Source organism: Symphalangus syndactylus, chromosome 2 (genome assembly GCF_028878055.3).
Source record: "Symphalangus syndactylus isolate Jambi chromosome 2, NHGRI_mSymSyn1-v2.1_pri, whole genome shotgun sequence".
Taxonomy (NCBI): Eukaryota; Metazoa; Chordata; class Mammalia; order Primates; family Hylobatidae; genus Symphalangus; species Symphalangus syndactylus.
This window is the reverse complement of record NC_072424.2, coordinates 52,411,509-52,438,665: the sequence shown is the minus strand read 5'-3', so window position 1 is coordinate 52,438,665 and position 27,157 is coordinate 52,411,509. Positions and strand designations below refer to the sequence as shown.

At 40.6% G+C, this 27,157-nt stretch overlaps 1 protein-coding gene across 1 annotated transcript; it reads left to right on the top strand.

The window, feature by feature from the left end:
• SDHAF4 (succinate dehydrogenase complex assembly factor 4) lies at positions 1–24,249 on the top strand. The gene is made up of 3 exons (XM_055257062.2): positions 1–95; positions 11,340–11,492; positions 20,886–24,249. Exons 1-3 carry the CDS (start codon positions 32–34, stop codon positions 20,993–20,995), a joined length of 327 nt encoding a protein of 108 aa, XP_055113037.1. The 5' UTR covers positions 1–31; the 3' UTR covers positions 20,996–24,249.
• Positions 24,250–27,157: the final 2,908 nt, after the last annotated feature.

The window sequence follows — 27,157 nt, the reverse complement described above, 5'->3', positions numbered from 1 at the left end:
CGCCTGCGCGGAGGCTCGGGGAGTCGGCGCCATGACCCCATCGAGGCTTCCCTGGTTGCTTAGCTGGGTCTCGGCCACTGCGTGGAGAGCGGCAAGTAAGCACCTGGCCTCGGGCCACGGTCGCGGGAGGGGTCGTGAAGGCCCAGGCGCAGAGAGAAGCGCCTCCCGCGGAGGAAGCCGCGCGTGTCCCGGCCGTTCGGTGTTGCCAGGGGCTGCCCAGCTTCTCCCGCCCAGCCGCCCACCCGGTGGCCTGGGCAGGTCCCTGCAGCGCCCTGGGTCTCGGGTGGGACTAGAGCGAGAAGATCGCTAAGGCCCTTTCAGCCCCCGGGACGTCCGCTTCCTACCGAGCCCGCGGTGGCCCTACAGGACCACACACGTTCCGGGTTGTTCCTGTGGGAGCTCGCAGGGCACACCGCACTTTGATGCCCCTGAGAAAAATGGAAAAGAAGGCCCTTTGGGAATGGGAGTCATTGATTTACTTACTTATTTATTTACATCATTATTTACAGGAATCCGCACTCCTGGTCCAGGCTCCAGCAGAAAAGGATTTGTGGCAGTTTACAGTTTATCTTTTAAAAATGGGAAAAGTGCAGAAGTGAGCCAAAGGCAAATAAGTATAACGTAAATTAGATGAAGCCAGTAATTGTTAGTACAGAAAAAGCATTCATGCTTTCAGTAAAACCAACATTTTTAAACCCATTGTTGGAAATTTTTGTCAAGATAATACACTTAGCAGCCCAGACTATGCAAAACATAATATTATTTATTTATTTCTTTTGAGATGGAGTCTCGCTCCGTCCCTCAGGCTGGAGTGTAGTGGCGCAATCTCGGCTCACTGCAAGCTCTGCCTCCCAGGTTCACGCCATTCTCCTGCCTCAGCCTCCTGAGTAGCTGGGACTACAGGCGCCCGCCACCGTGCCTGGCTAATTTTTTGTATTTTTAGTAGAGACGGGGTTTCACCGTGTTAGCCAGGATGGTCTCGATCTCCTGACCTCGTGATCCGCCCGCCTCGGCCTCCCAAAGTGCTGGGGATTACAGGCGTGAGCCACCGCGCCCGGCCCACAAAACATAATTTTAATGTGTGACACCTGGAGAAGTTATGTAAGTTGAAAACCATAATTATTGCCCTCAAATGGCGCCGGATTTCTATGCAATTTGTTTTCCTTTGTGCAATCATTTTCCCCAAATACAAATATTTTACTTAATTGTATAAGTTTTAAATAGTCCAGAAATAAATAATACAGAAAGTGAAAGTCCCACATTATCCAAACCTCAAGGTAATAACGTTAAAATTTTGTAGGGTTCATTCAACAACCCCCCTTTAACTGGTTTTAAACAATTATGCATGATTCCATATATATATACACACACACACACGTAGCACACATGTAAGCTACAAAGCACAACCAGCATCTATGAACTCATCCTCCAATTTAAGAAATAGTCCCCATTGCCAAGGAGGTCTCTATTTGCTGCTTCCTGATACAACTGTGCAATTGGTGTTTTTAATCTTTATATAAATGGTTTCATATTGTTGATTTTTTTTTCAGTTAACGCCGTTTTGTGATTGATTCACATTGACGTTTGAGGTTGTAGTTATTCATTCAACTGTGTGAACATATGATACATTTTCCAATGCCCTTCTCAAAGGACATTTGGTTAATTCCAGAAACACCAGGATTGGCTGCTACACATTGTTGTGTACCTTATTTGTGCATTAGTGGAAGGAGTGGAATTCCTGGAGTATGGTCTAGGTCTTTTCAATATTACAATATGATGCCAAGGTGTAACGGCATTTTCTAATTCTATAGCAATTTTCACTTCTACCAGCAGTGTATTAGAGTTCCTGTTGTTCCACAAACTTGCCAAAACTTAATTTTGCCTTAGGTTTTAATTTTTGGCTGCCTACAGGATGATGAAATGACACCTCGTTGTGATTTTGCTTTTCTTTGATTAAAGAAGTAAAACATCTTTTCAAATATTAACTTTTTGTGAAATACCTCTTTTTTCTTTCTTTTTTTTTGAGACGGAGTTTCACTCTTGTTGCCCAGGCTGGAGTGCAATGGCGAGATCTCAGCTCACTGCAACATCTGCTTCCTGAGTTCAAAGGATTCTCCTGCCTCAGCCTCCCGAGTAGCTGGTATTACAGGCACCCACCACCACGCCCAGCTAATTTTTTGTATTTTTGGTAGAGTCAATGTTTTGCCATGAACTCAGTTGATCTACCAGCCTCGGCCTACCAAAGTGTTGGGATTACAGGCGTGAGCCACCGCGCACGGCCTTTTTTCTTAACAGATTGCTTCTTATTTATATTCTTTACATAGATTTGTATGCTAAACCTTTTTTAGTTATGTTAAGTGTCAAATATCTCAATTTGTGGTTTGTTTCTGTCACTACTAGGCAGAATAGAATAATGGGTCTGCATGTGCAACCATGCAGCTTCAATATAAAAGGTATCTTAATAAACAGATGTTTATAATTTTATCTGTAAAATTTTGTCTTTATCCTTTTGTTTATTGTTACTGTCTTGTGGTCTTGTCTAAGAAACCCTTCTGTACCCTAAAGTCATAGACATAATCTCTTATATTTTCTTCTCAAAGGTTTATACTTTTGCTTTTCACATTTAAGCCTTTATTCTACCAGGAATTGATGTTTGTGTATGGTGTGAAGCAGGAAACCAGTTTTCATTTTTTTTCATATCAAACACTTGTCCCAGGTTCATGTATTTATAGGACCTTTCCCCTACTGATATAATGCCAGCCATCATAAATCAAGTTTACTTATACATATATGCATACGTTTATTTCTTGGCTCTTTTCTCAGTCCCATTGACCTATTTGTCTATTCCTGTGCTGATACTACCTGTCTTGATAACTATAGCCATAACTTTGTAATAAATCTTATTATTTTCTGGCTGTTGTTTATGTACAGAAACATGATGCTTAATGATTCTGTATCTAAATTACCTTATTAATTTAAATAATTTACTTTGCAGATTTTGGGGACTTTGCTGCATAGACATTCATATCATCTGCAAATGGTGACAGTCTAGTTTCCCCCTGTCTAATCCTTTTTTTTGAGAAAGGGTCTTGCTCTGTCACCCAGGCTGGAGTGCAGTGGTGCAATCTCTGCTCACTGTAACCTCTACCTCCTGGGATCAAGTGATTCTCCTGCCTCAGCCTCCTGAGGAGCTGGGATTACTGGTGTGCGCCACCATACCCAGCTAATTTTTATATTTTTTTTAGAGATGGGGTTTTGCCATGTTAGCCAAGTGATCCACCCGCCTCAGCCTCTCAAAGTGCTGGGATTACAGGCATGAGCCACCGTGCCCCCCGCCCTCCCTGTCTAATCCTTATATCTTTTTCTTTTGTTTTTCTTTTCTTTGCTCAGATTTCCAGCACCATGTTGACTAGAAGTGATGACAGCAAGCATACTTATCTTGTTTGTGATTATAAAGGGAATGCATTTGTATTTTATCATTAAGGTGTGATATTGCAGTCATTTAGATAAAATTGCTACTTTTTTTTTAAGTCACCATCTCCTAATAACTTTTAAGGCATGTTTTATAAACGAATCCTCAGGGAAGAGTTCTAGCTATCTCCCAAATAACTCTGTTCTTTTAAACAAAAAAAATCACTGTCTTATGTTTTTGTTAAAACTCTTTATTTTGGATTTACATTTACTTACTGGATTTAATGATCCGTAACTGTGGGTCTTCAGAGTCCAAGCCTTTGTGAAATAAAATTTCATGGAACATGGAAAAAAAAAAATGTGGTATTAGCTACAGTTATACCCTTTTTGGGTTAAGGAAGTCCCTTTCTATGTAGAGTTTTGGGATTTTGTTTTGTTTTTGTTTATGTGTTTGTATTTGTTTTTTAATGATGAATAAATCTTGAAGTTTACTGAACTGATTTTTCTTCATCTTACTGAGGTGTTTATCATTTTCTGCTTTAATCTGTTGAGGTGATAAGTTACAGATTTTTCTGATAGTGAATCACTTGCATTCCTAGAAAATATTCCAAAGGATCATGGTGGTTATATTTTTAAATATAATGTTGTATTTGTTGTGCTTATATTTTGTTTAGAAATTGGCCTGTAATTTTCTTCTGTTATACACTGAAACCCCTACCTCCTGGGTTCAAGTTATTCTTCTGCCTCAGCCTCCTGAGTAGCTGGGATTACAGGTGCATGCCACCACGCCCAGCTAATTTTTGTATTTTTAGTAGAGACGGGGTTTCACCATATTGGCCAGGCGGATCTCAAACTTCTGACCTCGTGATACGCCTGCTTTGGCCTCCCAAAGTGCTGGCATTACAGGTGTGAGCCACCGCGCCCGGCCTTCCCTGGTTTTAATATTAAGGTTATTCTAGCCTCATATAATGTATTGGGGATTCTACTCACCCGTTTCCCTTCTTTGTTAGATTTTGTTTAAGATTGGAATTATCTGTTCCTTGAGGGTTTGTGACAACTCACCTGCAAAACTGTCTAGACCTGCTCTTCTCTTCGAGGGAAGACTTTAAATTACTTGTTTAACTTCTACAATGGTTATTATTATATTTATCAGGTTTCCTCTTCTTAAGTCAGTTTTGGTAAGTTAACTTTTTCTGGAAAGATTTCCATTTTGTATTGTTTCAATATATAGGCGTAAAGTTTCTGGTATTTTTTTTTAGTTTTCTGCTCTCCATATAATTATGTACTCTCTTTTTCTCATATTACCTATTTTGCTTTCTCTTGTTTTTTTTATAGTAGCCTTACCAAAGGTTTTACAATACTTTCAGTCTTTTTTTTTTTGAAACAAAGTCTTGCTCTGTCGCCCAGGCTGGAGTGCAGTGGTGCAATCTTGGCTCACTGCAACCTCCACCTCCCGGGTTCTAGTGATTCTCCTGCCTCAGCCTTGTAGCTGGAATTACAGGCGTGCACCACCATGTCTGGCTAATTTTTGTGTTTTTAGTAGAGACGAGGTTTCACCATATTGGCCAGGCTGGAACACTTTCAGTCTTTTCAGAGCACCAACCTTTGTTTATTGTTGATCTTCTTTATTATAAGTTATGCAAAGGATATTTATTGTACAACATGGTGACTATAGTTAATGTATTGTATACTTGAAAATTGCTGAAAGTCTTAAATTTTCTCATCACAAATAATTGATAGATATGTGAGTTAAGGCATGTATTAGCTTGATTTAGCTATTTCACAATATATACATATTTCAAACATGCTGTACACCATAAATGTATATAATATTTATCAATTAAAAAATGAAGACTACATTGAAAGTTATTTTTACATTGTAAATTATGTTATCTTTTATATTCATTTTTTTCTTATTATCTTATTTTTCCATTTTCCATGGCTTTTTTTTTTAACATGCAAATGGTGCATCTCACATAAACAGCATATGGCTGGTTTCTGGTTTGTTTGTATGGGGTTTTTTGTTGTTTTGCAGACTAGTAGTCTCTTTACCCTTATAATTACTGATACAATTACATTCCTCTGTTCAGACTCGTGGCTCTGTGTGTGTTTTAGGTTTGTTATTTCTGAATTTCTGTGTTTTTCTTTCTCTTTTTTTTTGGCCTAATTTTTCTTTTTCTTTTCTTCTTTTTTTTTTTTTTTAATACAGAGTCTTGCTCTGTTGCCCTGGCTGGAGTGTAGTGGCGTGATCTCACTCACTGCAACCTCTGCTCCCCTGGTTCAAGTGATTGTCTTGCCTCAGCCTCCCAAGTAGCTGGGATTACAGGTGCCCACCTCCACGCCCAGCTAATTTTTTGTATTTTTAGTAGAGATGGGGTTTCACCTTACTGGCTAGGCTGGTCTGGAACTCCTGACCTCAAGTAATCTTCCTACCTTGGCCTCCCAAAGTGCTGGAATTACAGGTGTGAGCCACTGTGCTCAGCCTAAAAAAAACTTTTGCAAAGCCAAAAGTAATTAAGCAAAAAGAGATGATGAAAAATGATTAGGCTGGCCGGGCACGGTGGCTCATGCCTGTAATCCCAGCACTTTGGGAGGCCAAGGTGGGTGGATCACCTGAAGTCAGGTGTTCAAGACCAGCCTGGCCTGCATGGTGAAACCCCATCTCTACTAAAAATACAAAAATCAGCTGGGCATGGTGGCACATGCCTGTAATCCCAGCTATTGGGAGGCTGAGGCAAGAGAATCGCTTGAACCCGGGAGGCGGAGGTTGCAGTGAGCTGAGATCACACCACTGCACTCCAGCCTGGGTTACAGAGCAAGGCTCCATCTCAAAAAAAAGATGCTTAGGGATTTTTGGAAGATGCAGCTAGTGTGTAGTTAGGCCTAAACACAGGTGTGGGTCAGCCAGTGGCTTCAGAATCTCAGAGGGGCTTCTTTTTTTCACATCTTTACTCAGAACCAAGGTTAAAGTAGACACTTTTCCTTCCTTAACTGTCTTTCTTCTAGTTCCTTGCTATTTGGAACAGCATCATAAGCATCACCTGGGAGCTTGTTAAAAATGCAAGAATCACAAGTCCCACCTAGAACTACTCAGAATCTGCATTTTAACAGAATCCCCCAGGTGGTTTTTATCTCTGTTTTAAATCTTTCAGCTGGGTGTCGTGGCTCACACCTGTAATCCCAGCACTTTGGGAGGCAAGAGGATCAGGAGTTCAAGACTAGCCTGGGCAACATAGTGAGACCCGCCCCCCCCCCCATCTCTACAAAAAATAAAATTAGCTGGGCATGGTGTTGTGTGGCTGTAGTCCCAGCTGCCGAGGAGGCTGAGGCAGGAAGATGGTTTGAGCCCAGGAGATCAAGGCTACTGTGAGCCATGATTCTGCCACTACGCTCAAGACTGGGCAACAGAGCAAGACCCTGTTTCAAAAAACAACAAAAGTCTTCCAGTTCACTTTCTTTTCTCAGTATGTGAGGCTCCCTGAGTCCTGGCTTCTCCTGTGCTTTCTATTTTGCTTGAGTTTAAGAGACTCTCATCTCCCTGCTGTCCTGAAAGCTCTGTATCCTAAGATCTAGGCAAGAAAGACACAAGAAGGCTTTGCACCATGGCTTATGCCTATAATCCCAATACTTTGGGAGACCAAAGCAGGCAGATCACTTGAGGTCAGGAGTTCGATACCAGCCTGGCCAACATGGCGAAACCCCATCTCTATTAAAAATACAAAAATTAGCTCGGTGTATTGGTGGGTGCCTGTAATCCCATCTACTCGGGAGGCTGAGGCACAAGAATAACTTGAACCCTGGAAGTGGAGGTTGCAATGAGCTGAGATGGTTCCACTGCACTCCAGTGGCACCATCTCAGAGGGGACAGAGTGAGACTGTGTCTGAAAATAAAAAAAATTAAAAAAAGACCAGCCTGGTCAACATGGTGAAACTCTGTCTCTACTGAAAATACAAAAACTTAGCTGGGTGTAGTGGCTAAATTTTTTTTTGTTCAGAAAAGAAAAGAAAGACACAGTAAGTGTAGCCGTTTCACTTTGTGTTTACCTCACTGGACTGTCTTTTCAATTTATCATTATTTACTTTCGTAAAGGTTCTATCTCTGATTTAGAAGACGTTTGATTTTGTTTTACCTTTTTAGGTATTTTATGGCTGTAGAGTTTTGGCATTTCTGATTTATCAAATTACCAGAGACAAAAGTTTTGAGTTGTGTGTTGTTTGTGTGTGTGTGTGTGTGTGTGTGTGTGTGTGTGAGAGAGAGAGAGTCATTCTTTTGCTTTTATTGTTTCTTCTTTTAGAAGGTTTTCTTCTTGTCTATTATGTCCATGTAAACACAATTCTAAATAGGTTTGGATAAAGTCAAACCACCCCTTGAAGTAGAAGAGATGGGCTTTATGGTTGTTATTTCGTGATGTTGTTAAAAGAGGCTTTTGTTTTAAGTTTGTCAGCTATTTCCCGTGTAGTCGAGGTGGTCAAAAGTCTGCTGATAGCCAAAATGTAATACTAACATGAATACAGTTACTATTGCTTAACACCTGCTATTTAATAGGCAGAATTAACAGGAGTGGTCCTTGGGCTTAGCTCCTCATCTGGCGCGCCCTTGCTCCTTTTGGTCTGCCTTTGAAGCTACTCGTATGTGCTTCACTACCAACACCCCTGGCAGGATGATGTGCACACACTTGTGTCGAAAGCTGTAAAGCCTGCAGGTACCAAGGAGCACAGTGTCCCATCTTATCTTTTACTGTACAGAAATGAGGGGCATTATCTTCCCCTGTGTTCTGTCACACTGTTACCTGACTACACAAATAGTTCTGTTTATGTTTCCAATGGCCTCAGAGTCCCTTGAGAAAACTGGTCTTTCAGCTTTTCCTTGTAAACCCTCTTTCTACAGATAAAGTCCTTCAGAAGTCTGCAAGGTCATATTAGGGACCAGTTTCTCCAACTTACACTTTGCTCCTCCTTGCTTTCCCCAAGATAACAGTTTTCTGTTCTTCACCAGAAACCCTTACACAAATTAACTTATTACATCCCAGAGTTAGGCTCCAGTTATTGATGCACTTGCTCAATGTGTACACATACACAGACATACACGTATTTATCTTAACCACTTGTATGCATATGTGTTTGTGTCTGTTTCTTTAAACAAGGTAGGGTTATGTAGTGATGACTAGAATATGAGAAAAATATGTGTAATGAAAAAAACATTCTAATATGTAATGCTGTCAAGAGTTTACAGATAATTCCATCAAAATAACAATAAATACTATTTCTCACTATACTAAATGCATAAATTGTCCCGTTTATTCAGCAATCTCATGTGATAGGTACTGTAATTTTTCTATTTAGAGGGAAGGAAACAGAAAGGGTAACTTGACCAACATCCAACACCTAGTAAGTGGTTGCATTTGTTTCCTATTGCTGCTATAACATATTACCACAAATTTAGTGGCTTAACACATTTTACAGTTTTGGAGATCAGGAGTCTGGAAGAGGTCTCACTGAGCTGGAACCAGAGAGTTAGCAGGGCTGTGTTCCTTCTGGAGGCCACATCCATTTCCTTCTCTCTTTTAGCTTCTAGAGGCTGCCCACATTCCTTGGCTTGCCCCCTTCCTCCATCTTCAAAGCCAGCAACATCGGGTCTGGTCTGTCTTCCAACCCTGTCTTCCCTTTTAAAGGACCCTTGTGGTTACATTGACCCACCCTATAATCCTGGATAATCTCCCTGTTTTAAGGTCATCTGATTAGCCACCTTAATTCTGTCTGCTACCAAAATTCTTCACCATGTAACCAAACCTATTCATAGATTCTGGGTGTTGGATTCTGATGATCTTTGAGGCCGTTGTTCTGTTTGCCACAGAAGTGTAGCTAGAACTGTACTCAAATTTATCTGCTTCTAAAGCAGTTTCTTTAGGAAGCTGGAAACCCCTAACACTGAGATCACTTTTTTCCCTGTGGTTTTGCCCTTGCTGAATATTATCCCAACGAGGGTTTGGATAACTTTCATAGCACTCAAAGTTCAACTCTCTTTAGAAACTAGAGTGAAAATTATCTCATTTACGCGTTGCAGACACCCAGTATATTTTAAAATCCCAAGTTTTATTTTAGATTCAGGGAGTACATGTGCAGGTTTGTTACCTGGGTATATGTGTGATGCTGAGATTTGGGATACGAATAATCCCATCACCCAGGTAATGAGCATAGTACCTAAAAGTTAGTTTTTCAACCCTTGCATCCCCTTCCTCCCTCCCTGACAGTAGTACCCAGTTTCTGTTGTTGCCTTCTTTATGTTCTTGAGTATCCAGTGTTTCACTCTGTAGAATTAGAAAATTATATGTGAGAATATGCAATATTTGGTTTTCTGTTCCTGCATTAGTTCACTTACGATAATGGCCTCCAGGTGCATCTATGTTGCAGCAAGGGACATGATTTCATTATTTTTATGGTTGCATAGTGTTCCATGGTGTATATGTACCGCATTTTCTTTATCCAGTCCACTATTGATGATCACCTAGGTTGATTCTACATCTTTGCTATTGTGAATAGTGCTGCAGTGAACACGCAAGTGCATGTGTCTTTCTGGTGTGAAAAATGAGTAGTTTTCTTTTAGGTATATACCCGGTAACAGGATTGCTGGGTGAAATGATAGTTCTGTTTTAAGTACTTTGAGAAATCTCCAAACTGTTTTCCACAGTGGCTGAACTAAGATACATTCCCACTAGCAGTATATATGCATTCCCTCTTCTCTACAGCCTCACCAGCATCTGTTGTTTTTTAACTTTTTAATAATAGCCATTCTGACTGATGTGACATGGTCTCTCATTATGATTTTAATTTGCATTTATCTACCAATTCGTGATGTGGAGCATTTTTTAATATGTTTGTTGGCCATTTGTATGTCTTCTTTTGAGAAATGTCTCTTCATGTCTGTTGTCCATTTTTTAGTGCGGTTGTTGTTTGCTTGTTGAGTTGTTCCTTATAGATTCTGGATATGAGACTTTTCTCAGATGTGTAATTTGCAAATATTTTCTCCCATTCTGTAGGTTGTATGTTTACTCTGTTGAGAGTTTCTTTTGCTCTACAAAAGCTTTTTAGTTTAATTAAGTCCCATTTGTCAATTTGTTGTTGTTGTTGTTGCAGTTGCTTTTGAGGACTTAGTCATAAATTATTTCCCAAGACCAATGTCCAGAAGAGTGTTTCCTAGGTTTTCTTCTAGGATTCTTACAGTTTGAGGTCTTACATTTAAATCTTTACTCCATCTCGAGTTAATTTTTGTGTGTGGTGACAAATAGGGGTCCAGTTTCATTGTTCTGCACATAGCTGCCAACTATCCCAGCACCATTTATCAAATAGGGACTTCTTTCCCCATAAAACAATGTTTTTTTAGAGACATGGTCTCACTATGTTATCCAGACTAGAATTGAGCTCCTGGGCTCAAGGAATCCTCTCTCTTCAGCCTCCTGCGTAACTGAGACTACAGGTGCATGCCACCGTGCCCAACTTGATGTATTCTTTAAGTTTTAGTTGACAGGAAAAGAGGACCTTGATTAGGATTTAAATGTAGCCACTTCTGACTTTTAGAGATTTGAATACTAAATATTGTCGTTGAAAAGTTTGTACTACTAAGTTACTCTTAATATTTGAACTCCTGGTTTTTTGGCATTGCTTCAGATAGGAATTAATGTTTTAATATAAGTTTCTGCAATATTGATAACGATTAACTAATTTATTTCATAGCCCTTCTTTTCATACTGGTGGTCTTCCAGGAAGGGAAATGGCTGGAGAGGAAGGAAGAATTTTCACTCTACGTCCTTTTGTACTTTTTGAACTTTGAGAAATGTGAATGTATAAACTAAAAAAAAATAAAATGTTATAAATGTTTAAAGTGGAATAAATGAACAGCTCCTATTTTTCTATTATCTCCACTCTTCTAGGATCACCCATTCTGTGTCATTCTCTGAGGAAAACAAGTTCTTCTCAAGGAGGAAAGTCTGAACTTGTCAAACAGTCCCTTAAGAAGCCGAAGTTACCAGAAGGTCGTTTTGATGCACCAGAGGATTCCCACGTAGAGAAAGAACCACTGGAAAGTAAGTATAATAAAGCACCTCTCAGTTTTTGAAGTATCAAGGAAAGTGTTTTAGTTATTGAGAAAATGAGTGAAAGGAAAGAAATATGTTATTGCTTAAATTCTGTAGTAATAAAGCATATTTCAACAATGAGTAAAATCACCATATTGACCATCAGTACATGTAGATTTCTTAATAAAAAGGATTTTCAAGACTCTGACAGGTATTTGATAATGTTTGTTTTATTTATTATACCTCATTATTCACATAACAAAATATATAAGTTGAGACCTTCTTTGATACAAATAAATGATGTTATTTGTATCAAAGAAGGTGATGTTATTTGTATCAAAGAAGGTTATGTTATTTGTATCAAAGAAGGTCTTATGTGAATAATGAGGTATAATAAATATAACCACTTTATATATGTAATGTACACATATTATATATATAAAGAACTCCAATAACTCAACAAAAAGTCAAAAATAGCAAAGCACTTGAGTCTTAACTTACATATTTTGCTGTATGAATAATGAGGTATGATAAATAAATGACAGATATATGTGTATATTATATGTATGTGTGTATGTGTAGAACTCCAGTAATCTACAAAAAATAAAAATAAAAAATATCAAAGTACTTGAGTAGACATTTCTCCAGAGAAGGTATACAAATGTACAAATGGCCAACAACCACATGAAAAGATGCTCAGCATCAGCATCATTATCATTAGGGAAATGCAAATCAAAACTATGAGATACTACTTCATACCCACTAGGATGGCTATAATAGAAAAAAATGGAAAAGAACAAGTGTTGGGAAGGATGTGGAGAAATTGAAACCCTCAGGCATTTCTGGTGGGAATGTAAAACGTTGCAGCCGCTGTGGAAAACAGTATGGCCATTCCTCAAAAAATCAAACATAGAACTACCATTTGACCCAGCAGTTCCACTTTTAGGTGTGTATCTAAAGGAATTGAAAGCAGGGACTTGAACAGATATCTCTGTAACTATGTTCATAGTATTATTAACAGTCAGTAGCCAAAAGGTGGAAACAACCCAATGTTCACGAACAAATGAATCGTTAAACAAAATGTAGCATATACATCCAGTGGAAAACTATTCAGTCGTAAAAAGCAATTAAATTTTAATATATGCTACAACATGGAGGGACCTTGAAAACATTATGTTTAGTGAAATAAGCTGGACTCAGAAGGGCAAATATATGATTCCACTTATATAAGGTACCTAGAATAGGCAAATCCATAGAGACAGCAAGTAGAATAGAGGCTATCAGGGACTCCGGGGACTAAGGGAGAAGTCATTGTTTAGTGGGTACAGAGTTCATTGTGGGGAAGATGAAAATGTTTTAGGTATAGATAGTGGTGATGGTTGTACAACCTTGTGAATGTATTTTTGTTGTTGTTTTTGTTTTTGAGATGGAGTCTCACTCTTTCACCTAGGCTGGAGTGCAGTGGCACAATCTCGGCTCACTGCAACCTCTGCCTCCGAGGTTCATGTAATACTCCTGTCTCAGCCTCCCGAGTAGCTGGGATTACAGGCACACCACCACACTGGCTCATTGTTGTATTTTTAGTAGAGATGGGGTTTCACCATGTTGGCCAGGCTGGTCTTGAACTCCTGACCTCAAGTGACCAACCCACCTCGGCCTCCCAAAGTGCTGGGATTACAGGCGTGAGCCACTGTGTCTGGCAGTGAATGTATTTAATACTACCAAATTGTACACTTATAAATGGTTAAATGAGAAATATTATGTTATATATATTTTACCACAGTTAAAAAAAAAAAAAGAAAGCAAAAACCAGCACATTTCAAAAGCTGATCATCTATTTGACATAATGGTAGGCATTCAGCATAAGTCTTGTATCACTCAAGTTTATGTTGAACCTACCATCCCTTAGAAATTTCTGACAAACATCACCAAATACAGCAGGTACTCTTCAATCCTTGTTTTATTTGAACAATCCACAACCTTTGACAGTGTTAACTATTGCTTCTGGAAATCTCCTGCCTTGATTTCCATTATGCTTTCCTTAGTTTCATTTTTGTGTGTGTATGTATGTGTGTGTGTTGTTTTGTTTTGTTTTGTTGAGACAGGGTCTTGCTCTGTTGCCCAGGCTAAAGTGCAGTGGCATGAACAGATGGCTCACTGCAGCCTTAACCTTCCCAGCTCAAACTATCCTCCTGCCTCAGTCTCCTGAGTAAGTGAGACCACAGGCACATACCACCATGCTCACCTAATTTAAAAAATTTTTTTGTAGAGATAAGGTCTTGCCATGTTACCCAGGCTGGCCTCAACTCCTGGGCTCAAGCAGTCCTTCTGCCTCGGCCTCCCAAAGTGCTGGGATTACAAGTGTGAGCCACCATTCCTGGCATGCTTTCTTTAGTTTCTCACCCTATTTCTTCACCAATTTCTTCCTGGGATCGTTTTTGAGCTCCTCTGACCAACATCTAAATGTGGGTATTTGCCAGGCCTCTGTTCTTAGCCCCCTAAGTATTCCAAGGGAGATTTCATATTTCCCTAAAATGATTTGATTGATTTGATTGATTGAGGCAGAGTCTCACTCTGTCACCCAGGCTGAAGTGCAGTGGCGCCATCACAGCTCACTGCACCCTCAACCTCCTGGGGTTCCCTACTCAGCCTCTCCTGTAACTGGGGCTACAGGCACGCACCACCACACCTGGCTAATTTTTCTGTTTGTTTCTTTAAGAGATAGGGTCTCAGTATGTTGCCCAGGCTGGTCTTGAACTCCTGGGCTCAAACGATCTTCCCACCTCGGCCTCCCAAAGTGCTGAGATTACAGGCGTGAGCCACCATGGCCGGCTTAAAATGATTTTAAATATCACCTATGTATTAGTGATTCATACATTTATACCTATAATCAGACCTCTTTCCTGAGCATCACCCTCCTATCTCCATTTGCCTCCTGAATGTCTTTCTTTGCACATTCCAGAAGTCCAAAATTAATATTTCTAAAACTAAAGTCATCCTGTACCCATTGTTCCAACTCACCTTCAGCCCTCCCACCTGCCTGATCTCATATCCTCCTCTTCCTTCTGGATTTCCAGTCCACCCCATCTGCCAAGTCACCCAAGCCTGAAATCCGGGGATAATCTTTCACTCTTGCCTCTTCCTGTCTCCTGTGACTGATCACTAACCAAGTCCTGTTGCTTCTACCCTTTTAACATCTCTCAAATTTATTCCCTCTTACTCATCCTACCAGTAAGGCCCAAATTCAAGCTGTTTCTAGCTCCACTGGTCTCCTAACAAGCCTCTCTGCTTCCTTGTTTCCTTCCTTCTAGTCTTGTCTCCCTGCCTCTAGTATGTACTTTATTCTAAGAAAACTGTGTGGATTGTCTCCTTGAAAAGAGTAGATTTCATTATTAAGATCATAAAGGAAAATGTTTGTAGCTAGGCACCCTGCTTGATATAAAGATGAATAAGAAAGGAAGATGAGATAATGTAAATAACGATGAACAGGACATCATGTGGTAACTAGCATAAGAGATACACAAAAAGATCAGAGAAAAGTCGACAAAAGAGATAACATTTGAGCTGGGGTCTAAGGAAAAATAATTTTTTGTTTTTTTGAGTTGGAGTCTCGCTGTGTCACCCAGGCTGGAGGACAATGGCATGATTTCAGCTCACTGCAACCTCTGCCTCCCGGGTTCAAGCGATTCTCCTGCCTCAGCCTCCTGAGAAGCTGGGATTACAGGCGTCTGGCACCACACCTGGCTAATTTTTGTATTTTTAGTAGAAACGGAGTTTCACCATGTTGGTCAGGCTGGTCTCGAACTCCTGACCTCAGGTGATCCACCTGCCTTGGCCTTCCAAAGTGCTGGGGTTACAGGTGTGAGCCACCATGCCTGGCCGGAAAAGTAAAATTTTTATAAGTAGATAAGGTGTGGTGAGGAGACATTTCAAAATAACTGGAGAAAGCTATGGTCAAAGAAAAAGAGGCTGCAGAACATTAACACTTATAAGACACAGCTAATGGGCCTCTTTGGCTTCAGTGTAAATTATATATATATTCGATGAATACAGGCATGTCCAATCTCTTGTCTTCCCTGGGTCACATTGGAAGAAGAATTGTCTTAGGCCACACATAAAATACACTAACAATAGCTGATGAGCTAAACAAAAACAAAAACAAAACAAAACAAAAATCACACAAAAAAACTCAATGTTTTAAGAAAGTTTACAAATTTGTGTTGGGCCACATTCAAAGCCATCCTGGGCCACATGCAGCCTGTGGACCATGGGTTAGACAGGCTTGGATTAATTGAATATAAAGCTAAACACGCAGGTTCAGCTCAAATCTGGGAGGGCCTGAAATCCCAGGTTACAGTGTAAGGGCTTTATGCAGTGAGCAGTGAGGAAATGTATTTGGATAGAGGTTGTTTTAATTAGCTTTATTAAATATAGTCTGCATATGATAAAATTCACCCATGTTAAATATACAGTTGAGTGAGGTTTTTTTTGTTGTTGTTGTTTGAGATGGAGTCTTGCTCTGTTGCCCAGGCTGGAGTGCAGTGGTATGATCTCAGCTCACTGCAACCTCTGCCTCTTGGGTTCAAGCGAATCTCCTGCCTCAGCCTCCCGAGTAGCTGGGATTACAGGCACCTGCCACCACGCCCGGTTAATTTTTGTATTTTTAGTAGAGATGGGGTTTCACCGTGTTAGCCAGGCTGGTCTCGAACTCCTGACCTCGTGATCCGCTCGCCTCGGCCTCCCAAAGTGCTGGGATTACAGGCATGAGCCACCACGCCTGGCTAGTGAGTTTTAACAAATGTTTACAGCCATGGAAACCACACAAAGTGTAAAATAGTTCTGTCCCCTAAAGAGGTACAAGGCAGTTCATCCTGTCCCCACCTCCTCCCAGCAACCATTGATCTGTTCTCTATCACTGTAGTTTTGCTTTTTCTAGGATTTTATATAAATGAAACTCTACAATATGTAGTCTTTGGTGTCTGGTTCCTTTCACATAGTATAATGTGGAAGAGGGATTCTGTTGCATTAGTTCTAAAATTCGACACTGAGAGCAGGAACCAGGGTGGTAATGGTGAGAACAAAAAGTTTCAGAAAACTGTAGGCTATTATAAGGGCAAAACTTAGGTTAACAAATGTGAGGAAGAAGAGACATGGAAGGATACAAGGGTGTGGTCAGAAAGAAGAGTGCTCAGAAGAGTGTAGGATTTGGAGGAGGAACATACTCAAAAAATAATAAAGTCCAGCGGACAGCAGAAGTAGATATGAAAGTCATCAGGAAAGAGATTGGTGACCTCTGTGGCCTCGATGTGTGATGATTTACTAATGTGGATGTTGATATTAGGGATGATGGGGAGAGATAGATGAAACTATGAACCAGATATTGATCCCATCCATGAAGACGGAAGAATCTTTGAGTTTATTATAAAACTAGAGAAAAGCACTGGATAAGTAAATGGTAAGAATTCCAAAAAGGAAAGGCTGTAGAGGTGTGGCATTAGAATGAGAGGCTGGAAATAGCAGTGAGGAGCAGGGACATCTTGACCTGTTCTTTCTTCCCCAGTGCTGTGGACTGAATTATGTTCCCCCAAAATTTATCTGTTGGAGCTCTAACCCCCCAGGTGATGGTATTTGGAGATGGGGCCTTGGGAGATAATTAGGTTTAGATCATGAGAGTAGGGTAACTCTTGAAGGGATGGAACTGTTTTTTTTTTGTTTTTTTGAGACGGAGTCTCGCTCTTTCACCCAGGCTGGAGTGCAGTGGCACGATCTCGGCTCACTGCAGGCTCCGCCCCCCGGGGTTCACGCTATTCTCCTGCCTCAGCTTCCCGCGTAGCTGGGACTACAGGCGCCCGCCACCTCGCCCAGCTAATTTTTTGTATTTTTAGTAGAGACGGGGTTTCACCGTGTTAGCCAGGATGGTCTCGATCTCCTGACCTCGTGATCCGCCCGCCTCGGCCTCCCAAAGTGCTGGGATTACAGGCGTGAGCCATCGCGCCCGGCCGGGATGGAACTGTTTTACGCTTTGTGTTATTTACATGACTGTCGACATTTGTTAAAACTCACTGAACTGCGTACTTAAAATGGGTGAATTTTATTATTAGCAGACAATACTTTAATAAAGCTGTTGGGAATCTCCTCATGGTGGGAATAGTGCCCTTATAAAAAGAGATACCAGAGAGCTTGCTGTCTCTCTTTCTCCGCCATGTGAGGACACAGCAAGAAGTGACCATCTGTAAGCCAGGAAGAAAGCCCTCATGAGAACCAACCATGCTAGCACCCTGATTTCAGCCTCCCAGCCTCCAGAGCTGTAAGAAAATAAGTTTCTGCTGTTTACTCCACCTAGTCTATGGTATTTTGTTATGGAAGCTCAAGCTAAGACATCCAGTGAGCCACAGAGATATGTGAGAAAGAAGAACTTCCATTAGAGGCCTTCGAGGGAATTTGTAGAGTAGGAAAAAGCCAACTTGCATTGCAGTAAAGCATGGAATTCTTTTGAAAACAGAATGATGATGAGTATGGGGGAGAGTTTATTCACAATATAACAAGAATAAAAGAATGAATATTTGAAAAATTTTCACGGTAAATTCTGTATCCTTTTTCTTTTGCCTATAGAGGGGCTTTATGATTTTGGTGAAGATCATTTAGTTTTCTGAAGAGATATAGTTTGGGTAATCATTCTCCTGCAGTTTCCCTGTGCTATGCAGGATAAAATAAAAGCCGTATGCCTTTTCTTCTGTTAATCTGTCTTTTGTCAGTTGATTTTTGGCAGACCTTCAGAGGGCAAGGAGGATGTTTCTCCTTGGCCCCTACACCTTCTCCCAGAGTCCAAGCTATGTGCTTCCTCAGTAGAACAGGTTTTAACATCTGTAAGTAGCTACGATGACTACCTCAGCAGAGAATACCCACCTTGAGGGAATGTGACACCCATGCCCCCAAAAGTCTAGTTGCCTTTTGGTCTGTGTCTCAGGAGTATAACTGACTTCTCTAGGGATTGAATGTGAGAGAGACCTAAGTAACCATGGGGTTTGGATACTTAGGTTCTGGGTTTGAACTGGAGCTCTCAGAGGCTTCTACTCTCTGGGTTTCAGTTTCCTTCTAACACCTGCCTTAGAATGCCCTTATGAGAAGAAACTGAGATGATAGGGCACTTTGCACTTTCCCTTTAAAGCCTTGCGAGAGTTTGTTATTCTTGTATGTATTTGTTTGCCTTTTTTTTTTTTTTTTGGCCTACTTCAGTACTCTGTGAGCCCTATGAGGGAAGGGGCCTTCTATTGCATGGTCACTACTGTATCCCTCACCCCACCTTTACATGCTATCATAGGGCTTGGTGGAGTAATAGTGGAATAAATGAATGAAACTGTCTGCCCCCAGGATGGCCATGAGGTTGAGAATAAATCTCTTCATTCATCCGTATGATACGTATTAAGTATCCTCTGTGAGCCAAACGCTGAAACAGCAATGGATAAAACACACAAAAAAATCATACCATAATGAAGCTTAACATTTTAGTGGGAGAGACAGACAATAATCAAAGTAAGTTTTAAAAATATACTAAATTAGTGATAATTGCTGAAGATAATGTAAATCTGGGAAAGAATGGGAAGTGTTGGGAGAGTGCCCACAATAAATAAATAAATAGATATAGTTTAAGAATTAGGGGCCAGGTGGCCGGGCACAGTGGCTCACGCCTGTAACCCCAGCACTTTGGGAGGCTGAGGCGGGTGGATCACCTGAGGTCAGGAGTTCAAGACCAGCCTGGTCAACAGAGTAAAACCCCCGTCTCTACTAAAAATACAAAAAATTAGCTGGGCATGGTGGTGCACACCTGTAATCCCAGCTACTCGAGAGGCTGAGGCAGGAGAATCACTTGAACCCTGGAGGCGGAGGTTGCAGTGAGCCAAGATCATGTCATTGCATTCCAGCCTGGGCAATAAGAGTGAAATTCCATCACACACACACACACACACACACATACACACACACAAGAATTAGGGGTCAGGTGCAGTGGCTCATGCCTTTAATCCCAGCACTTTGGGAGGCCAAGGTGGGTGGATCATTTGGGGTCAGGAGTTTGAGACCAGCCTGGCCAACATAGTGAAACCCTATCTCTACTAAAAGTACAGTTATTAGCCAGGCACATAGTGGTGTGCGCCTGTAGTCCCAGCTACTTGGGAGGCTGAGGCAGGAGAATTGCTTGAACCCAGGAGGCAGAGGCTGCAATGAGCTGAGATCACGCCACTCCACTACTCCAGCAGGGCAACAGAGCTAGGCTCCATCTCAAAAAACAAAACAAAACAAAGAATTAGGGCTCTGTCTAATAGTTGGTTCCTCTCCTGTTTTTTCCATATACAGAGCAGTATAGTGTATGGGCTGAGAACAAGACTGCAGCCAGGATGTCTGAATTCAAACTCAGTTTTATCACTTAGAAGCTATGTGATACGAAGCAACTTTCTTAACCCTTTGTGGCTCATTTTCTTCATCTATAAAGTTGGAACAATAATTATTCTTGTCCCACAGGATTGTTAGGAAGAGTAAATGGATTAGCGCACATAAAGCGCTGAGAATTGAGCCTGGCTTGTGATGGGGATTCCTACTATGAACACATAGTATTAAGAAGAATAATTACTATTATGATTATAAATGGCAGTACCAGCCAACCAGTTGCTGAAGCCAAAACCCTATGATGAGGAACAGTAATTCTCTAGCTAAGATTAATTGACATTCCTATGTACCCGGCACCACGCTAAACCCTTTACATGTATTACCTTGTTTAATTATCAACACAGTGAGAGAAGTATGATTGTTCTCCCCATTTTACTGGTCAGAAAACTGTGGCATTAAGTCAAAGTGACTCTTTCAAAGTAATCTTATTTCAGGACCTTTCAAGTCTTACAAATTTGTACTCTGTATTCTCTTCTCAAACTCAGGAAAAAAGAATCACATTTACAGTTCATTTAAAGACTGCATGGTAACCACGTTGGTAAGATCTAGCCTATCAGCAACCCTGTCTTTAAAATTGACCATAGGCCAGTCTTGGTGGCTCACGCCTCTAATCCCAGCACTTTGGGAGGCCAAGGCGGGCAGAGCACTTGAGGTCAGGAGTTTGAGACCAGCCTGGCCAACATGGTGAAACCCCTTCTCTACTAAAAATACAAAAATTAGCTGGGCGTGGTGGCGTGCACCTGTAATCCCAGCTACTCAGGAGGCTGAGGCAGGAAAATCACTTGAACCCAGAAGGCAGAGGTTGCAGTGAGCCCAGATCATACCACTGCAATCCAGCCTGGGCAACAGAGGGAGACTCTGTCTCAAAAAATAATTAATACATAAATAAATTAAATTAAATTGACTATAAGGCCTTTCCTGCCTCCATTAACTGCTTTATTTATATCTCGTTTTCCTTAGAATTTCCAGATGATGTTAATCCAGTGACCAAAGAAAAAGGTGGACCCAGGGGCCCAGAACCTACCCGATATGGAGATTGGGAACGAAAAGGACGCTGTATTGATTTTTAAGTCGCTTATTCTTTAACCTCAATATTGTTTTCTGAATATGTACATCTCAATTAACTTATTTCTGATTATTTTCTTTCTTTATATCCTTTGTGTCGTGTAGTTTCTATAATGTGTTTAAATAAATAAATATATATATATATATATATAATGGCTTTGAAAGAAAATATGCTGCTATAAATTAGGAAAGGGAGACCAGCCTGACCAATAGGGAGAAATATCGCCTTTACTAAAAATACAAAATTAGCCAGGCGTGGTGGCATGCACATGTAATCCCAGCTACTCTGGAGGCTGAGGCAGGAGAATGGCTTAAACCCAGGAGGTGGAGGTTGTGGTGAGCTGAGGTCGCGCCATTGCACTCCAGCCTGGGCAATAAGAGTGAAACTCCATCTCAAAAAAAAAAAAATAGGAAAGGGAAAATATTTTTTCATTAACATATATTAATTTAATGAGTATAGAAATGATTCTTGGTTTTTTTTTGTTTTGTTTTTGAGAGTCTCTCTCTCTCTCACCCAGGCTGGAGTGGAGTGGCACTATCCCAGCTCACTGCAACCTCCGCCCCCCCAGGTTCAAGCAATTCTCCCGCCTCAGCCTCCTGAGTAGCTGGGATTAAAGACACCCACCATTGCACCTGGCTAATTTTTGCATTTTTAGTAAAGACAAGGTTTCACCATGTTAGCTAGGCTGGTCTCGAACTCCTGACCTCAGTTGATCCACCTGCTTCAGCCTCCCAAAGTGCTGGGATTGCAGGTGTGAGCCACCGTGCCCAGCCTAGAAATGATTTTTAGAGCTGTAGGCCTTTACTTCATCATTTTTCAGTTTAAATTAATCAGTTTTTTATAAAATGGACACATAAATAATTTTTAAAAAATGATTGTGTTGCTGTGTGCTAGGGGATAGTGGCTTTTAACATGTGAGTTAAATAATACATTATAGTTTGAGAAGGCCACAATAATAACAGAAAATCTTTAACTTGGAGCCAGTGACTTAATTAATTACCCAATCACTTGAGTTCAAATTCTGACTCTACTTCTTACTACCTATGTGACCTTGGATAACTTATTTAACTTCTCTGTGCTTCAATATCCTTATGTGTAAGTTGGAGATAATAATACTTTTGATACTGGTGGGCTGCAGGAGGTCCCCAAACACTGGTGGGACCTTAACTCCAGCTGATGTCCAGGCTCTTGATACCATCATGAGAAGAAATTCAAGGACAAGTCAGAAAATAGTGAAAGTACTGAGATTTATTGCAAAGTAAAAAGTACATATTCGATGCCTATAATCCCAGCACTTTGAGAGACTGAGGCGGGTCGATCACTTGAGGTCAGGAGTTCAAGACCAGCCTGGCCAACATGGCGAAACCCCGTCTCTACTAAAAATACAAAAACTAGCTGGGTGTGGTAGTGCAGGCCTGTAATCCCACCTACTTGGGAGGCTGAGGCAGGAGAATCACTTGAACTGGGGAGGCAGAGGTTGTAGTGAGCCAAGATTGTGCCACTGCACTCCAGCCTGGGTGACAGAGCAAGACCCTGTCTCAAAAAAAAATAAAAAGCAGAGAAAAGAAAAGCACGCATTCAAGAAAGGGGAGTGTGGGCATACTCAAGAGAGAGTGACTCAGTGGAGTTTAGAGCTTCTACCTTCATGGGTTTCTATAACCAAGAGGTGGAATATTCATGAAGATTCCTGGAAAAAGGTGAAGATTTCTTGGAATTGTGGTGCCACCGACTTTTACACCAAATACAGGTGTTCCCGGAATAGTCATGGCACTCTCTGTGTGTGCTTTAGTATGTTAATGAGCATATAATGAGGTCCTAGGTGAAACCTAGGTCATATCCAGTGCCATGCTGGGTCCAGTCAGTCTTAGCCAACTTGACTCACACCCTGGCTTTTCAGGATCTTATCAGCCCCTAGTTTATGCAGCCATTTCAACAATTTCCTTTTTGCTAATCCTGTAAAACTGCTGCCTGGAATTTTCTGCTCTTCTGTGACCACCCTGTATTATTCCTGTCTCACTTTCACTTCACAGGGAAGTTGAGAAGATTAAATGAATAAATAACATGTATTAGTCAGGGTTCTTCAATAGGAGAGAGAGAAATTATGTGGAATTGGCTCATGCAGTTCTAGAGGCTGAGAAGTCCATGATAATGCCATCTGCAAGCTGAGCACCTGAAGACCCAAAAAAGCCAGTGATGTGAATCAGTCTGAGTCCAAAGGCCTGAGAACCAGGGGAATTATGATATAAATCCAGTCTGAGGGCAAAAAAGATGAGAAGAGGTGTCCTAGCTCAAGCAGTGAGGCAAGAAAAAGGGAGTGAATTCTTCCCTCTACCTTTTGTCCTATTCAGGCCTTCAATGTATTAGATAATGCCCAACTACATTGGGAAGGACAGTCTACTGAGTTCACCAGTTCCAATGCTTATCTCATTCAGAAACACCCCTACAGACACATCCAGAAACAATGTTTAAACTGGTACCCTGTGGCCTACTCAAGTTGACACATAAAATTAGCCAACACAACATGTTAGCCACTTAGAGCAGTGTGTAGTACAGTACATACTTCTCAGTAAGTGTTAACTCTCTTTAAATTATGAATGTATTTTTCCAAGTCTCTAGGCATTGTGAGAGGAAAGATTTTTTTTTTTTTTTTTTTTTTGCTCTGTCCCCAGGCTGGACTACAGTGGTGCAATCTCCACTCACTGCAACCTCTGACTCCCTGGTTCAAGCGATTCTCCTGCCTCAGCCTCCCGATTCTCCTGCCTTAACCTCTGTTAATAGTAACATGTTTTATTACAGTATCAAATATATAGGTAAAATTTGGTGGCATGAAAACACTTGTGGTCTGTATGTCTATCAAACATTCATGAAAAAACTTGAAGACTGTCAATTTGGTACCTACAAAAGATGATGCGGTAGCCATGGAAATGCATCACCCAGATCTCCTCCTGTGAGAAGCAGAGTTGACTGAGAACCCTAGCTGCTACCCCATGGGATCTACCACTGTATTCCTGCTGTTCCCAGCCAATGAGTGAGAATGGCAGGACTATTAACACTGACCCACTCCCCTGATGGGCAACATTGGCACAAGGACTTCCCACTAGATTGCCCAGAATTTTCTTAGAAACATGCTACTGTCTGAGATTCTTCCTACCCCATACTCCTTTCCTTCACTCTCTCCTTCACAGGTGTCAAACCCTACCTACTCCCCTCCTTCATAATTCACAGATATCTCCTCCAATAAATCTCTTTCAAACTTAACGCCATCTTGCCATCTGTTTTGTAGAGAACCTAGATTAACATGGATAACTTTTTAAAAACAACTTATAGACAGTTTTTCAGAAAACGTCATACAATGCTTGTGATTTTTTTAGTATAATCATAGTTTAAACACTTTTATATCGCTTGGGGGATTTCTGGGAAATTATATGTTGATCTTTTATGTACAAGGCTCATGCCATGGAGTGTTGTACATATTGAGTGTTTGGTTAGATTGAATTATGTCTAGTAGGTCCCAGTTGCTGAGACCTACAATGTGTCAAAATATATATATTACCTATTATTAAACTTGTAAGAGCAAGCATAAAGCCATGTTCTGCTAGTAAATAACAAACATTCATTGGATAGTTTGCAGTGAGAAAACTTTGTCATAGCAATTGTTAATGATAGTATATTAGTAATTTGATAATTTCAGAACAGGACAGTAATTTTTCTAATTAAAAGATAAGAATGGCAGTGAGATATTAATGAGTGCTGACTGATCAATTAGAAGGGAAAGTAAACTGAAGAGTGCCTAATGAGTTCATTCACTCACTGAACTGATTATTTAATCAGTGGTGATTGCCTACTACGTGCCCGATATTCTGCGAGGCTCTGTTTTGTTTTGTTTTTTTGTTTTTTTGTTTTTTGTTTTTTTTGAGAGTGAGCCTCGCTCTGTCTCCCAGGCTGAAGTGCAGTAGTGTGATCTCGGCTCACTGCAACCTCTGCCTCTGGTTTCAAGAGATTCTCCTGCCTCAGCCTCCCGAATAGTTGTGATTACAGGCACCTGCCACCATGCCTGGCTAATTTTTTTTTTTTTTTTTTTTTTTGTATTTTTAGTAGAGACAGAGTTTCACCATGTTGGCCAGGCTGGTCTCAAACGTCTGACCTCCAATGATCTGCCTGCTTCAGCCTCCCAAAATGCTGGGATTACAGGCATGAGGCACCGCATCAGGCCACTGCTAGGCTCTTTCTATTTGGTGATTAATGAAACAGATCCCCTGCCACCTTAGCATAAAGTCTGATGTGTTTTGATGTGTGCATGCAAACAGTTCTAGAAGACAACTGACTGAAGACTTTATGAAGGATTGCAGGTGACTATACTTCACTCCAAACAAATCAAAGGGAACTTCCTAAGTTTAATGAGACTATCGCTTTCTGAACTTTTGGTACCAGATGACTCTTCAGAGACCTGGATTTTCAGCTTTTAAAATCTAAACAGGCTCTGTGGGATATTTATTAATTAAATATTCGTTTTATAATCAAATGTGTTCTGACTTTTCCATATATAAGCCTCCATGGACATTGATCAAGAAGATATGGAGTGGGCAGAGTGATAAAACTAAGATTCCTGGATATATAAAAATTTTTAAGCCCTTCCTGGTCCAAGAAGAGCATTTTTGGTGGCCACAACCTCTGGAACTAAGCTGCTGTCAACTTCCCAAAAACTGGTTGCTATAAATGAATTACAAAAGATTATCAAACTAACAATGAATATGAGGGCATGTGTGAAATTAAGAAATATTTATGATTAACAAGTATTCAATATTCATTGTCCTGTGGGCACTTTGTTCTGTCTTCTTTAAGATCTTTCATTTGTGCAGGCTGGATGTCATGGCTCATAGCTGTAATCCCAGCATTTTGGGAGGCCAAGGTGGGTGGATCCCTTGAAGTCAGGAGTTTGAGACCAGCCTGGCCAATATGGTGAAACCCTGTTCTACTAAACCTACAAAAAAAGTAGCCAGGCGTGCTGGTGGGCACCTGTAACCCCAACTACTTGGGAGGCTGAAGCAGGAGAATTGCTTGAACCCAGGAGGCAGAGGTTGCAGTGAGCTGAGGTGGAGCCACTGCACTCCAGCCTGGGCAACAGAGTGAGACTCTGTCTCAAAAAAATAAAAATAAAGAAAAAATAAAATATATTTTATTTGTAGAAACAGATACCTCTCCACGATACTCTTATTGACCATTGGTTCTAAAACACATATATTGCTTTCTGCTTCTCCTTCTCCCCCCTTCTTCTCTTTATGGAGGAAATATCATCTATTGTCTCTAAACCAACTTCTGTTTTGTAATCAGCCAAGTGTAGGTGGCAAATTAAAGAAAAATGTAGCTGTTTCTATGCAAGGTTTTTAAATGAAGACGACATAATCTATTTTGGTGGTGATTAAACTTTTTGGTTTTGGGACCCTTTACTCTTAGAAGCTTTTGAGGTCCCTAAATTGTTTAGGACCCCAAAGAATATTGTTTTATGTACGATATCTATCCACACTTACTGTATTAGGAATTAAAGCTAAGTAATATTTAACATACTTAACTCATTAAAAATAAGCCAGTAGCAACCTATTACATATTAACATAAAATGAAATGTTTTGAAACTTGACTTCTCCAAAACAAAAAAAAAAATTGCAAAGAGTGGCATTGTTTTATTCTCTTCAGGGTCTAACTTAATAGAAGACAGCTGTGTTCTCTTTTTTTTTTCTTTTTTTTTTTAGTTTCTATCAAAATTAATTATATTTATATAGAAATAAAAAGAAAAAAACACTATATAACACTATTTAAATGATACTAACTCAAGACCACGGTGAAACCCCGTCTCTACTAAAAATACAAAAAAAATTAGCCGGGCGTGGTGGCGGGCGCCTGTAGTCCCAGCTACTCGGAGAGGCTGAGGCAGGAGAATGGCGTGAACCCGGGAGGCAGAGCTTGCAGTGAGCCGAGATCGAGCCACCGCACTCCAGCCTGGGTGACAGAGCGAGACTCCATCTCAAAAAAAAAAAAAAAAAAAAAATGATACTAACATTCTCAAAGACAAAAATAATTGACCCCAAATCATATCTACTTTCACAAAAATAATATATCACAGATTAAATACTCACTAAGAAATCTTAAAAATAAGGCAAAATAGTAAAT